This window comes from Cucurbita pepo, chromosome LG11, assembly GCF_002806865.2.
Source record: "Cucurbita pepo subsp. pepo cultivar mu-cu-16 chromosome LG11, ASM280686v2, whole genome shotgun sequence".
Classification (NCBI taxonomy): domain Eukaryota; kingdom Viridiplantae; phylum Streptophyta; class Magnoliopsida; order Cucurbitales; family Cucurbitaceae; genus Cucurbita; species Cucurbita pepo.
Window position 1 is genome coordinate 7663133 of NC_036648.1, and position 15530 is coordinate 7678662.

General features: G+C 38.4%; 1 protein-coding gene across 2 annotated transcripts; it reads right to left on the reverse strand.

The window, feature by feature from the left end:
* Window positions 1-221: 221 nt before the first annotated feature.
* On the reverse strand, window positions 222-9806 carry LOC111804770 (trafficking protein particle complex subunit 6B). 2 transcript variants are annotated; one of them, XR_002816568.1, is made up of 5 exons: window positions 9486-9806; window positions 1698-1815; window positions 1377-1596; window positions 1200-1280; window positions 222-635 (listed from the first exon to the last, which is right to left on the reverse strand). XR_002816568.1 is itself a non-coding variant. In XM_023689560.1 (4 exons), the coding sequence occupies exons 1-4, from the start codon at window positions 9635-9637 to the stop codon at window positions 1252-1254; spliced, it is 519 nt and encodes a 172-aa protein (XP_023545328.1). In that variant the 5' UTR covers window positions 9638-9806; the 3' UTR covers window positions 1014-1251. The 2 variants fall into 2 exon arrangements, 1 of the variants encoding a protein (XP_023545328.1); XM_023689560.1 differs by lacking the exon at window positions 222-635 and having other exon boundaries at window positions 1014-1280.
* Window positions 9807-15530: the final 5724 nt, after the last annotated feature.

Consider the following 15530-nt stretch of genomic DNA (forward strand, 5'->3'; position numbering starts at 1 on the left):
TATATTTAAATAATTATTTAAAATCGTTGCTGTAAAAATATATAACTTTCAAAACTTATGCTATTAATAAGGTCGATTCCAGCTTGATCACCAAGGAGTTGACTCCAACTTAAGTCATATATAAAAATATTTGGTTCACACGTCACTAGATGCAAACAAAGAAGATGAATTCAAGTACTGAATGATCAGGTAGCACGATTGTCATACAAACGTTTTCAATCTCTTCAATTCATGACCCTTTCTGAAAGGTACTTATTTCCACTACTAATTCATGTCACGGAGGTTATTACATAAATTTTGTCGTCAATGCCAGAACTATCGAAGTATCAAGTATATTTTGAATTTTGGTTCTGCTTATATCTAGTCGACTATTTGCCCAATTTAATAAGTGATTTCTAGTGACTAGCTAATATGAACCAAGGCCAAGGCTGTCGGTTTATATCTAAAATAAATTAGAGAACTTATTTTTAGAGGCTACACAATGCCATAGACACCTTCTATGGTTGTACCATTAGCTATATGAGGAAAAAAAAACTATGAAAATACTTCATCCAATGATTTCTAATAATAATTTGCAAATCTCTGCCAAAACCTGCAAATCTCTCCCGAAATCTTCATTTTTGGTGCATTATCTCCTGCATTTTCATATTAGATTTAAGCATATTGACTTATTTACATCAATAATTACCAACACAATAACATTAGTATCTGAAATTTAAATTTGGTCGATAAAAATATCCAGATTTCAATTTTATAGAAATATCAATAGAATTAAAGAACATCACATATACCACCCATACGAATGACCATGGATAATGATAATGCAGATGTATTTCTTACCGTTTTGATACCTACGTATCATTTCTTACTATCTAAAAGTGTTTTAACACGTATCTCCATTGATCTCTCATAAACTATCAAATCTACACTATTTAGTTATCCAGAAACTCGTACGATTTTAACAACCTATACGGGTGACCACTATGTATATAAATCCATCATCCCAAATGGTATAATAGGAATAAACGTCACCATACTTCTAAAATCTCGAAATTCTGAAAAATAATTGCTATCGACTTTCATACATTCACAAGCATTGGTCAAACTTTTGTGCTAAAAGTTTCAATAGTTTAGGAGAGGAGAGAGAAATAGAGAAAGGTAAAAAAGAAAGTAAACAGAAGAAAGAAAGAAGGCATTACAATTGGAGGCGGCGTTGAGGACGTAGCGCATCTTCATTGTCCCACACAGGCATCAAACCTTTATGCGAACAACAAATGAACCTATTTCATAACATAAGCGATTTCAGCAGATCAGACTCATTTCTCTCAACCCAAAAGAAGGAAAAGTGGATATTATGATGAAGTTTGTTTACTTACATGCTGGGAGATTTGAAATATCAGCAGAAACCGCACAAGGAATTCCCAGATTTGAGAGAGCGCCCCTTATGATTCCACATGGGAAATATAGATGCATGCTTGTTGCCTGAGCTACCTTGTTTTCACCATCTGCAGAATTATCCTGTGATTCACCTTGAGGAGGATCAACCGACATGCGTGTAAGCCAGCGGAATCGATTATCTTGCAAAACAAAGGTGCCCTGGGAATCAAAATAATTTTTCACATTTAGGCCAAGTTCATGTAGGATAAAGTACACAGGAAAAAGAAAGGGCTTCCCCTAAGTTTGGCTTCTGATCATACTCTATGATTTGTTTTCAAGTTGTCTATCTGCTTTTTGAAGAGTTCAGACCAGAAGTCCTTGCAGATAAATTTGATTGCTTCGAGATGATCAGTGAACCGAGGTCGCTCCATCGTATACCTAGTGAAAATAAAGATTGGTAGTTGAGTTGCAATATTTAACCATCAAATAGCATGAATAAAAAAACCATAAAATGGGCAAGAAAAAATGGAAGCCAAGTTATAATGTATAGACAATCTTGGCAGAAAATTTAATTTGAGTCAAACACAAGCAAAACAAGGAAAAGAAAATCACTGGAGGAAGATCAAAGAGTTCCCAGTTTCTCCTTTCCTAATAAAGCATACCCTCCCTCCATCTTCACATCTACTATGTACCTCTCTTACTCGCAACTTCTCGGTCACATTGTTGGGCGAGATTCTTGCATTAGTATGAGAGGTACATAGTAGAAGGGAACGAAGCATTCCTTGTAAGGGTGTGGAAACCTCTCCTTAACAAACGTGTTTAAAAACCATGAGGCTAACGGCAATAATGGGTCAAAGTGGACAATATCTGTTAGCGGTGGGCTTGGGTCGCTACACCTAGAATCCTCCAAATTTTCTTGCCATTGATCCTTTGCAGCAATTTTAGAAAGGATTAGGGATAACTACATCGGTTAAGCTAACACTAGTGGCCAAATACAAGATGTGGGATAATGCAAACTGACATTTTTTACCATTGGCAACTAACTGATGCTCCCAAAGCACCTGAAGAACTGCTGCAAGAAAGCTTAAAAGATCCTTGAATTGACACTACAAACCAGAATATTATAAAAGAAGGACAAGAAAACCTGTATGAAAAGGCCGAAAGGATATTAATCTTAAGAGATAGGAAATGCAAGGGAATATTAGTCAACCTTCACGGCGTTACTATGGATATCATCTAGTAAGAGCTTAATCGGGGGTACCCTTCCAATTGATTTTGGAAAAGATAATGCCTGCATAGAGTTCATCGAACAATTCATCCGCAACTCAAATGGGAGATTTGATTGGAATCATTACTCAACTTAAAGCTTTATAACCAACATAAAAACGCAAATTCTTAATCAATAAAAAGAAAAAGGGCTTGAAAACAATCTAGTGCTCAGTTGAACAATCCCATTTAATAACGTTCCGATAACTAACTGCTCAATTTCATCCTTTTGAAATGGTGGATAAGGATAGGGAACGTGATTTATCTAAGATATAACTAGTAAGTAGTAACAATGCATAGTATGGTACTAGTTTTGCGATGGAGGTAGATCCGTAAAAGGCTTGAAACCCGAGGGAAATTTATCCAAGCCTTGTTGAATTTCATCCAATACATAAGTACACAACAATTCCTCTTCTACCTTTGCCCTCAGCTCAACTAAAACACTCTGGCCCTACCCTTTAATAGCCTGAACAAGGATTTCAGTGTCACCTGCAAACGTATAAAACTTGGTATCACCCATAAACACATGATCATCTCTCCAACCTGCAAATTTCCAATAATTTCTTTCAATCCACCTTCACAACCCCTAAGGTAGTCATGCTCCTAGTTTTCTCGGTTATATCAGTTGTCCTTATCACTCAGTTCTTTCAATTCTTTCTCATTCTGAGAATCTGGTTTCTCCTTCTCTTGATTTTTCCTGTTTATTGACCAATAGGAAAATGAGGGCTACTTTGGACTCGTTACCTTTGTTGGAGACTTTTACTTTAACCCTGATGGGGGTGTTTGCTTTCAGAGCCCCTATCTATCCAAAGGTTTCTCTTGTAGTTCTTTCTTTTTGTGTTTAGTCAGTATTTCTCCTCCCCCTCTCCTTAGGTCAACCGTTTCCATTTTTTTTCCTCTATGCCAAAGGTAAAGATTTTCAAGAAAGTCAAGTTCTTGTTTGGCAGGTTATGCATGGAAGAGTTAATACCTTAAACCAAATCGGCTAGGGGGTCCATGGTGATCCGGATCATTTTGTTGTATTGTGGTCGACAAAGGATAGGGATTAATCTTCTTTCGGGGTATAGTTTTTCTAATACTATTTGGAGTTGCTTCTTTGAGGTGTTTGATTATTGTTTGACCAGATGTCCGGATTGTAAAGAGACGATCACGATCTCCTACCCCATTCAATTCTCTAGAGAATGGACGTTTTTGTGGTAGGTGGTGGCGTGTACTATTTTGCCGCCTCTGGGGTGAGAGAAATGATAATTTCTTCAAAGGTCAAAAGAGATCTTCGAGTGAATTTGGTCCTTAGTTAGATTCTACGTTTATCTTAGGAATTTCCAGCATCATTTTCTAAATTTCAAACTAGCTTTGTGTAGAATTAAAAATCTAGTCTTCGTTCCTTTGATTGACCTTAAAACTTTAACTTGGATCTTGACCTTTAGGGTCATTTTATAGTATTTCTCCCTCAATGAGAAGTTTTTATACTTCACATCACAGGACTTGGAACAGACAAGTTTAGATGAACGAGAAGTTTTTATAATTCACATCAAAGGACTTGGAACAGACAAGGTTTTTATAATTCACATCAAAGGACTTGGAACAGACAAGTTTAGATGAATAACAGAAGGAAGGGACTCAAATATTTCCCAAAAAACATCTTCTACATTTGACTTCACCTCCTGAAGAGAATTTTGGGTAAAATATGATTGTTTTTGTAAAAAGAACACATAAAAGATTTCTGTGAGGATCAAAACATTTATACCCTTTTTTATTTGAAGTATAACCCAAGAAAATGCATTTTGTGGCCCTATGATCAAGTTTTGGTAGAAAAAGCTAGGTATTTGGACCTATGCGATGCAACCAAAAATTTTTATAGGTAAATCCAAATGTATGCGAGAAGTTGGGAAAAAAAAAGTTTTTAAGACATTCATGGGATTCAAAAATTTAAAACTTTACTGGCCTATCTTATTGATTTTGGTAAGAGACAATTTCATTAATGATTGAAATTTACAAAAAGGATGTAATATTCACAATGACCATCTTATTTATCAAATAGTAGCCATGGTTACAACTCCCCCATAAATACTTAAGAACATGCATAGCAAACATTATGGCACATGCAACTCAAGTAAATTTTTTCCATTCAGCAATTCAATTTTGTAGAAGAGTATCTCGACAAGTAGATTGATGTAAAACACCTTTTATCTTTTAAAAATCACTTATTGAAATACTTATTTTCATTGTCAAGAGTGTAAAGTGCTGATTTCAATTTCGAGTTTCAATCATGTTTCCAAAATGAACAGATATTTCACCTCAAATTTCTTGGTCATTAAGTAGACCCAATAGTGTGTGTGATCATCAATAAAAGCAACAAACTACTTTTTACCACTACGAGTCAAAATTTTAGAGGACCACAAACATCACAATGAATTAAGTAAAATGAGAATACAAATAAAAATGATATGTGATAAGTGGCTCCAAAATCAATGATCTACGAAGATGAATTATTACAAGAAAAGGCATGAAGATAGTTACCTATTTCTGTCAAGGAAACACAAAGAACACCAAATGGCAAATTGGTTTGTAGTAGTTGTAGGGGTCAATGAATTTGTTCCATACTGAAGTAACTTGAGTTAGCAACAAATAATGTCTAGTTAGAAAGAAACCCCAAACCAAGATTTAGAACCGAACCAAAATATTAATGGAACCAAACCAATTGACCATGCCTGAATCGAACCAGACTTGAATCGACAAAAGAGAAAAAAAAAATAACCAAATCATATTGGTTTCAGACCCACAACAACCACAAAGAAGAATGGTTTAACACTTGCAACGAGGAACTATATGACAACCGTCTCTGCGGAGCAGCAAATAGAGCTTCAATTGACCGATGTAAAACTTTTGTGGTTACACCCATGATGTACAACCAACACAATTGTTGAACAAAAGAAAACTTAGATCTATGAACAAGAACTGCGAACACGAATGAATCAATGAATGAGCAAAAACTACGTTTGTGAACATGCAAGAATCACATGAAGAAACCAACGAACCAACAAGAACTTCTCAAACACAAAGAAACCATCAAAAGTAAAATTGTCATTTTATGATGATGGCTGGGTTCAAACGGCAATGACTGCAGAGGCTAGGGTTTCTAAAAGTTAGGATTCTTGCACCAACTTGAATTTGGAAGAAAATACTATTGTATTTCTTCTTACTTCTATGAATCAAATACATGGTCTTTTTATATTAAAGAAAGATCATCTTGAACTAAGGAAAAAAAATCTTAAAGATATAACGAATAAATACGCGTTGTAACGTCTCATGCTCAGGATTCGGATTCGGATTTGGATTAGGATTTGAAAGCTGAATTTGACACATGATAACCTTGACATTCTTCTGCATCCGTCGTCACCACGTTATTTGCTTGTCTTGAAGTGCTTCTAAGAGTAAAGACTATCCTCACAGACCAACACGGGTCCTTTCAACACGTTTCGTCCTCACTCATATGCATCCTAGAAAAATTACTTGGAGGCTACCCAATATAAAATTGCTCCAAGTTGAGCATGCTTAATTTTGGAGTTTCAAGCCACCGAAAAGGAAGGTGCACCCTGTTGGTATAGACAGTAACTTCAATTCTTTTAAGCCTTTCTCAACCAACCTATCGTCAGGATCACTCTCATTTAGATGTGGTATCAATTCATTCATGTCCTCCTCCTTTACTCGGGCATTACACACATAATACACATCTAATATTACAAAAAATATAAAGAAAATCCAACACGTATTCTATTGTTACCCACTCTAATTGTTCATGGCTATCCTTAAAATAATCATCGAAGTCATGAAAAAAATTCTCCTTCCCCGAATTTCACTGTTGTTTGAATGAGTTTCCCTATTTGAAATATCCATCGACATCTGCAAAGACAAATTGTTTAGTATGAAGTTCTTGAATTTGAATGGGTGGAAGTACATTTCTTGGAAGTTCTTTAGGTCTTCTTGCCCAATGTTGACTTTCGAGTTGGTAGTATAGGACCTCTTCTATGTATATTTCCTGTGGTTGATTTCTACCTAGTGGAGGCAAATTTCTTGGATTTTCTTACAGTCTTCATGCATATCTTAACGTGGTCTTTGGTAAACTTGGAGTTCCACTCCTTCGTAATATTCTAGAGGTTGATTTCAAATAGATGGTGGTATGTTTCTTGGGTGTGCTTGCAACCTTCTTGTGCCATATAGTGGTTGTTTTTCAGGCCGACAATGTTCTATTCCATTGTGTCCGTAATTACATTGTTGCTAATTGTAATTTGGCCATCCATTTTTTCGGTCATAGCTTTCATCAGTTGTAAAAGCTCATGTTGACTATTTCTCATCTCTCCCATGGATTCTTCAATTCTGAGGATAAAGTGAGAAATTGTTCAGGGAGAGAGGAATTCATCCTCCTCACCTGTTTCAGCTGCATCAACACCGGAGGTGTCGGGTTCTTTTGCCGAGCCATTTAGATCCCCTTGTCAGATGCTCGGATACCAAAATAATGTAGTAAAGACTATGGTTTGAATCAAAACTTCTGTATGGTGTAATTGAATGCCAAAATACAACCAAAGGTCTAGATATATAAGGTCACAAGCTGGCCAACTAACCACAGAACCCTCAAAACAATACCCAACTTGGTCAAAGGGTAATTCAAAAATAACCCACGATAAACTAAAGAACAAGAAAGCCAGAACTTAAAAAAAAACTTAAAAGAAAATACAAGATCTTTAAAAGAAACATAAAAGAAAGATCCATAAAAATCATGGTACATCAAGTTTGTTATCTGTTATCACATGCATTGTGAGAAAAAAGAAGGTTCTGGAACAAAGTGGGGCTGTAAGCTGATTAATGGGCTGGATTTGGGTAAGTTGGGTAAACGCATTTGTTTTCTGAAAAAGAGGTTATTACAAAATATGTGCTTTGGGTTGTGTTGTCTTCTATTTTGAACCCAAAATCCAACTTGTCATCTTCCACATGCAAGAAAACTAATCTACCAGCCACTACGATCTGTTTTTCACCTACGCTGCATCACTTCTACCGGGAAAAATCACACCACTAAGCTGTCCTAGTTGTCCGCTGTTGGCCGCCGCATATGTCGTTTGACTTCCTTTACTTTTCACTAGTACTGCTGCACATCCTGACTTTTGTGCTGGACCGTCTGGATTTTATATTCGAGAATGCTAGGTTTCAATTCTAAAGGGGTGAATACGTTAATAAAAAAAGGTTGCTCAATTTTGGTTTTTGTAGTTTAGCCAGAACTTCTCAACAATGTGTTTTTAGGGGCGGGTAATGATAGGAATGCTACAAGAGTATTATTAGGATATTAAGCGTATAGTAACAATTAGGGAAGAGCGTTATTAAAGGATTTGTTATAAATAGAGAGAGGAGGGGTTAGGCATTATTTTGGTGAGTGAATTAGGGCTTCAGCACTTGGTTTATCTTGTAGTTCTTATCTTTTATATTTCAATACTACTCTAGTTCTCTTTGGATTCTATCAACAACTTCCCAACTAACCAAGTGAGAACCCTTCCCTTCCTCCACCCTTTCCCATAAAAAGTTACACATAAGTCTCTCGAGGGTATCGCAAACCTTCACATGGTTCCTAAATGAAGACAAGTAAATAAGGATTTCACTAAGGATTGACAGGGTCGGTAAGTCTCCTTCCCTTAGAGAAAAATCTTTTTGTCCAAAAGGATAAATGTTGCAGAACTTTTTCCACCATGGGTCCTAAGAGGCCCATTCCTTGAGTAATGACCAAGGGTGACCGAAGAAAGATGAAAGGAACAACCCCACCTCACAACTCACCCAAAAAGCTCATCTCTCCAACTTGGAGGGGCTATCTAGGATACCAATAACAGAGCATTTGCCTTTTTTAATCTTTAAACTTGAGATAGATTGAAAGAACCACAAGATCTGGTTAAGATTGATAAATGACTCCTCTTTCCTCGAGCAAAAAGACTATGCATCATCACACGGGAGATGAGACATCCTTCCCCACATGAAAACCCTCAACAACCCCCTTCTCCACTCCTCTCGAAACAATCCTACTCGAAATATCCACCACCTAGGGGAAAAGAATGGGAGAGAGAAGATCACCTTATCTAGAACCCTGAGTGGCATGAATCCTTCCCCGAGATTTTCTACTAACAAAAATGGAATACCTAACCATCCTAACGCAACTCTAGATCCAAAGCCTCCATATGTACCCAAAACCATTTTTACCCAAGGCTCTATCTAGGAAATTCTGATCCACGTGATCGTAAGCAAAATCAATCTTGAATATAACCCCCTCGCGCTTACGAGTACGATAATCATCAATGGCATCATCAGCTAGAAGAGCCTAATCCAACATTTTCCTTCTAGTAATGAAGGCCCCTGGCCAATCAGAGACAGTCCTAGGGAGGACTTTCCTAAGTCTATTCGCCAAGATCTTGGCCAGAATTTTACATACACTAGTGATTAAGCTAATGGGTCTAAAATCTTGGATCCTTTTAAGCTAATGGGTCTCTAGAACTCACAAAACACTTTCTAGAGCACGTCTTTGATACAAACCGAGTTATCCTAAAAAAGATGTCATGGTGAGACCATCAGAGCTAGAGGAACACTTCTAACCTGCAATTCTAAGCCTAACCATTGTTCCTCACATGCTCAATTATAAATCTCCCAAACATACACATTCAGAAAACCTAACGACAATAACCACGTCAAAATGCAACAACAGATCCATTAGCCAACTCTAGAAATCAAAATCTAAGCAACAAAGAATCCCGATCCCGAGACAATTTACAGATACAAAAAGAAGGGTAAAAAGTGCGGTGGAGGAATACCGTTCGGAGAGCTGATGGCCGACCTGATAGCCGATTGCCTCGATGCGACGGGCGGCAAGCTCCGGCTTATTGGCGTAGAACCGATTACAATAAGTGGAAACCATTTCCGTCAATAGACTGTCAACGCAACTCTCTGAGACCTCTCTCCCCATGTGTTTCTTCTCTGCAATCAAGTGGAATTGTTGAAACTGAAGTTCACTTCGACGGAATTGGAAAGGAAAGGCAGAGCGAGGTGGAGGATGAGAGGATCGACTCAGTGCCTTGATTCCGCCCTGAATCTAGATTCATCTACTAAATGACGACATGTCGTATNTTTTTTTTTTTTTTTTTTTTTTTTTTTTTTTAGGTGAAAACTTAAATTTTAAGTCTACAATATGAATGAAAGGAATTAAAAATATGGCAAAAACGTCTTTTTTTTTCTTTTTTTTTTATTAAAAAATATGGAAAATATAAAATTTTAATATTGAATCAAAGCATTAAAATTGTGATGTCACAAGTTAGTTGGGGAGGAGAACAAAACACCTCTTTTATAAGGGTGTGGAAACCTTCCGAAAAGCCCAAAAGGGGAAGCCCAAAGAGAACAATATTGGGTAGCGGTGGATCTGGGCCGTTACAAAATATCTGCTAGTGGGTGGATCTGGGCCGTTACAAAATATCTGCTAGTGGGTGGATCTGGGCCGTTACAAAATATCTACTAGTGGGTGGATCTGGGCCGTTACAAATGGTATTAGAGCCAGATACCGGACATGTGTCAGCGAGGAGGCTCTTCTCCAAAGGTGGTAGACACGAGACTGTGTGCCAATAAAGACGCTGGCCCCAAAGGGAGTGGATTTGGCGGGGGTCCCACATCGATTGGAGAAAGGAAAGAGTGCTAGCAAGGACGTTGGGCCCTGAAGAGGGATGGATTGTGATGTCCCACGTTGGTTGGGGAGGAGAACAAAACACCCCCCTAAAGGGGGTGGATTTGGCAGAGGTCCCACATCGATTGGAGATAGCATAGAGTGTCAAGACGCTGGCCCCAAAGGGGGTGGATTATAATATCCCACATTGGTTCGGGAGGAGAACAAAACACCCTTTAGAAACCTTCCCCTAGTAGACGCATTTTAAAGTCTTGAGGGGGAAGCCCGAAAGGGAAGGGAAAGCCCAAAGAGGACAATATCTGCCATAGGTATAATTCGGGTGGTGTGTTAGCGAGAATGTTGGCCCCCCAAGGGAGGATGGACTATGAGATCCCACGTCGATTGGAAAGGGAAACGAAGCATTCCTTGTAAGGTGCAGAAAGGGAGAATGGACTATGAGATCCCACGTCGGTTGGAGAGGGGAACGAAGCATTCCTTGTAAGGTGCAGAAACATCTTCGTAACAGTCACGTTTTAAAACCTTGAGTGGAAGCTTAAATAGAACAATATCTGCTAACACTAAGTTTGGACGGTTACAAATGGTATCAAAGCTAGACATCGAGCGGTGTGCCAGCGAAGACGTTGGACCCCAAGGGGAGAGGATTGTGAGATCTCGTATCGATTGGAGAGAAAAACGAAACATTCCTTACAAAGGTATTATAGTTGAAGTTTTAAATTAAAATTTAAAAGTAATATTTTTTTTTCCTTAAATCGCATGAAATTATTTGCTCGTTTCTCCGCAACGCTTTGACAAAAGCAATGTCCCTTGCGCGTAGAGTTTGTACCTCACGTTCCAAGATCCTCACTGGTCTTTCTTCGTAACTCAAGTTTCTGCCACCTCCAGAGTCTATTACATGCGTGGGGTTTGCAAGATACTTACGAAGTATGGACACATGAAACACGTTATGCACTGCTGAGAGGGACTGTGGCAGGGCTAACCTGTATGCAACAGGTCTAGTCCGAACTAAGATCTCAAAGAGTCTAATAAAGCGTGGACTCAACTTGCTTTTACGTCCAAACCTTAAAACACCTTTCATTGGGGCCACCTTCAAGAATACCATGTCCCCCATCTCAAATTGTAGGCTCCTTTGTCATACATCCGCATAACTTTTTTGTCTACTCTGAGCAGTGTGCATTCCTACTCTGATCTTTTGCACTGCCTCATTGGTAACATGAACTGATTCATGACCTACCAATTCACGTTCCCCTACTTCGTCCCAACACAATGGAGTCTTACATCATTTTCCATACAAAGCCTCTTACGATGTCATGCCAATAGTTTCTTGGAAACTGTTATTGTAGGTAAATTTCATTAAATGTAAATTCGTGTCCCAGCTACCTGCGAAGTCTAATACAAAGGGCACGTAACATATCTTATAGGATCTAAGTTTAAACGTTCTTTTTTACCATCTGTCTATGAGTGAAAAGTTGTACTGAAATCTAGGCGAGTACCTAACGCTTTTTGAAGTCTACATCAAAACGCCGACATAAAGTGTAGGTCTTGATCTGATACAATTGACACAGGAACTCCATGCAATCTAACAATTTCCTTCATGTATAACTGTGCTCAATTGTCCACTATGTAGGTGGCTTAACCGGGAAGAAAATGTGTTGACTTTGTCAATCTGTCCACAATTTACCCATATGATTGTGTAACCCTTCAACGTTCATGGCAACCATACTACAAAATCCATGACTATATTCTCTCATTTCCATTCTAGCACAGAGGGGTTGTAACAATCCCGCCATTTTCTGTTTAGGTGCTTTGACTCACTGGCATACTAGGCATTTACTCACAATTTGTGCTATGTCTGTCTTCATACCACACCACGAAAATGTTGGTTTAAATCTTGATACATCTTGGTACCACCGGGGTGCATGGCAAACAGGGATTATGTGTCTCACCTAGTATCTCATTTTCTATTCTTCCACTGTCGGTATGCACAAACATCATTGGCACAGTAATTTGCCATTAGACGACGTGGAGAAGCTATCAATTGGTCCTACCGTTAACTCATTAAGTGTTTTTCCTAACCCAAGGTCTCCTACTTATGCAAACATGGTCCTTTGTCGGAGCGTGAATTGGACTGTCAGTTGGGCTAGTTGTGCTCTAATTCCTTCCACTATCACTGTTATCCCAGCTTGTGAGAAAATTTCTCTATACTCGAGGCTCTCTCATGATTAATGCTGACGAATGAGCTGTCTTCCTACTTATGGCATCGGCGACCACATTGGCCTTCCAAGGGTGGTACTGGATGTCGATGTCATAGTGCTACTGGTAGCACGTGGCTTGAGTACAGAAATACTTAGTGAGTCACTCCATTGTTTGGGTTAGTAATGCAATCACACATATAATATGATTGGGACCTATCATTTAAAACCGTTACATGGCCTTGGACTCTTTCTAGTTTCAGGCAGGGTTGAATGTGTGGTACTTTGGATCCACTAGGCAGACCTGTATACGTACCCCTAGGTCTGACTTGGTCCGGCACAATACATTACACGTCATCGAATGCCACAGAAAAGGAAAGGCCTGCATGATATCATGGAGAACATAATATCGAAGGTACGCATCCGTACTAACATCACATAATGAATAAGTATCCCGATGCGCATGACATAGATACATGCATGAGGTTCCCATGATTTACATTCATAGCATAGCATTAACATCATTCCCTTTATGCTTTCATCCAAGACATATTACATATATGCATTATGTAAACATGACAATCATTACATAATCCATCACGTAACTTTACATGACAAGACATGAAATGACATATATAACGTTTCATTTCATTCATAACATAGTGTAATGGAACCTCGATACTAGTTGGAGTGACCCATACAACCTCGTTATATCTCACCAAAGTAAACCCATACAACCTCGTCATAACTTTACATGGCGAGACACGAAGATATATATCTCACCAAAGTAAACCCATACAACCTCGTTACTAGTTGGAGTGACCCAAGCCATATGTGTAAGACTCCAAGTATGACGAAGATGCTCAAGCAACGACACGGAGTCCAAGTAAGTGTTTTCTAATTCTTGTGGAGAAGATTCAAGATTCGAGAAAAAAAAAGTTTTTTTTTAGAATAAAATATTTAAAAGTAGCAAATTACCAAAATACCTCTGAAGATATCATGTAATTACATATAAAATATTAAAATATGAGACGTTAAAAATGTTTGAAGATGTGAGATGGATAGATTTCTCAGCTACAACAATCCCACATTGATAGATTTAAATTTGCACGTAGTCTTTATAAAGTAGTCATTGTCATAAGGAAATTGCTGAGCTTGGTAATGTGAGCTTGTAACCCATATGGGGGCAACAAAGTGGTTAGAAGTTGGCTCGGCTCATTGGTTAGGGTTGTAGAGTAGTTCTTTGGCTTGTCGGGGCATGGACTTTAGGTGAAGCCCTAGTGTCTATGGCCCTTAGAGTTGTGAAGGAAATCGCGTGAGGCTGGTTTCACAGAGCAATGTAACCTTTCGCTCTTGTCGGTGGAAGGATAGTGGGCTGGGTCTCTTAGGCCCAATATAATCCCTTGGGAAGTCTAAACTTGACATCCTTTTTTTTTCCGCTTTTATACTCGGTCCAGTTTATTACATATATATTTTTTTTTAAAACTAATCCTTTGGGGTTGAGACCGTGCCTACTCTATACCATGGCAAAGTACTATTCTACCACTAGACCACTATTACTATTTGATGTAAATTGTTAGAAACTCTCCTCCGAGTCGGCACATTCTTCGGTCCGACACAAGAAGTATATGTTAACAAGTTTAGTTCGTAAATGCATAATTTTAAAAGTGACCTCTCTAAGCATCAGACTTCATATCCCAACTATCTCCCACTTGGAGACTGATCGAGTCAACCAAGAATTTCATTTTTTAATCTCGCACCATACCAATTGAAGCTTTGCACAACCTCAATGTTCCAACATCAACACATTTTGTCAACATGTTTGCTAGATTCTTTGCACCCTCTATCTTCTCCAAACACATCACCATCTTCGACTAACCCACAAGTGAAATGGTGTCGCCTTCTGTATTTTGTCGTTGAATGATAGACTGGGTTCCTCACCAACAGCATGACACTTTGACTATCTACATGAAGAATCTTCTCGTGCTTCTTCTTGCCTAATTCTTCTAGATAGCCTGTCATTCATAAAATCTCCTTTCTAGCTTCAGGTATTGCTACATACTCAGCCTCAGTAGATGAAAGAGCAACGCATTTCTGAAGCCTAGACATCCCATCATCCATGACTTGCCCCCACTTGGTTGTATCCTCCAAATGTAGGACATCGTCAAGGGATTCTAGTTCCCCCTCATCAGTTAGCAACAAAATAGTGTAATGAAGGTGAATACCTATATGGTACTCTAATATAGGGGTGTACATGGTCCAAGTTAGGTTGAGAGATTTTTTTGACCCAACCTAAAAGTTCGGGTTGGTTGGATTCGTAACCCAACCCAACCCTATAATTTATAATTATTCGGATAACATCGTAGATAAAATATATTAAAAATTCACACACAAACAAAAAAAAACAAAAAAAAAAAACAACAANAACTCAACTCCCACTTGCTTCATAGTCTCAGAGTTTATCTTCTCTTTGTCCCTGTACAGGACATTTTCATCAAAAGTCCCTTTACTTCGTGCACACGGACTTGAGCTAAGTCGAGCGTTTGTGGGTTGCGAGTTTGGGCCTAGTTGCGTGGGCTGAGTTCGTCTCGGTCGGTCTACTAAATGTGGGTTAAATGGAGTTTGTCTTTGGACTTGGGCTTTGTGTCTAAGCTACTAAAATCNAAAACTAAAGACAACGAAATACCGACATTTCTTGAGAATTGGTTAAAATAACAAAAATATTAAGGATAGATCCTCAAATTAAATAAACAATAAAAATGATCCGTTTAAAGGTAGTGTATATATATATATAAANAAAGTCCCTTTACTTCGTGCACACGGACTTGAGCTAAGTCGAGCGTTTGTGGGTTGCGAGTTTGGGCCTAGTTGCGTGGGCTGAGTTCGTCTCGGTCGGTCTACTAAATGTGGGTTAAATGGAGTTTGTCTTTGGACTTGGGCTTTGTGTCTAAGCTACTAAAATCATTTGATTTGAGGGTTGGACTTAGACTCGACCC

Excerpts from the sequence above, each read along its gene's own strand:
- LOC111804770 (XM_023689560.1), bottom strand. The coding sequence starts at position 9,637 with ATGGGGAGAGAGGTCTCAGAGAGTTGCGTTGACAGTCTATTGACGGAA. Across the intron at positions 1,816-9,485 it reads GGCCATCAGCTCTCCGAACG|GTATACGATGGAGCGACCTC; the intron begins GTATTCCTCCAC and ends TATTTTCACTAG. Across the intron at positions 1,597-1,697 it reads ACTTGAAAACAAATCATAGA|GGCACCTTTGTTTTGCAAGA; the intron begins GTATGATCAGAA and ends TTTGATTCCCAG.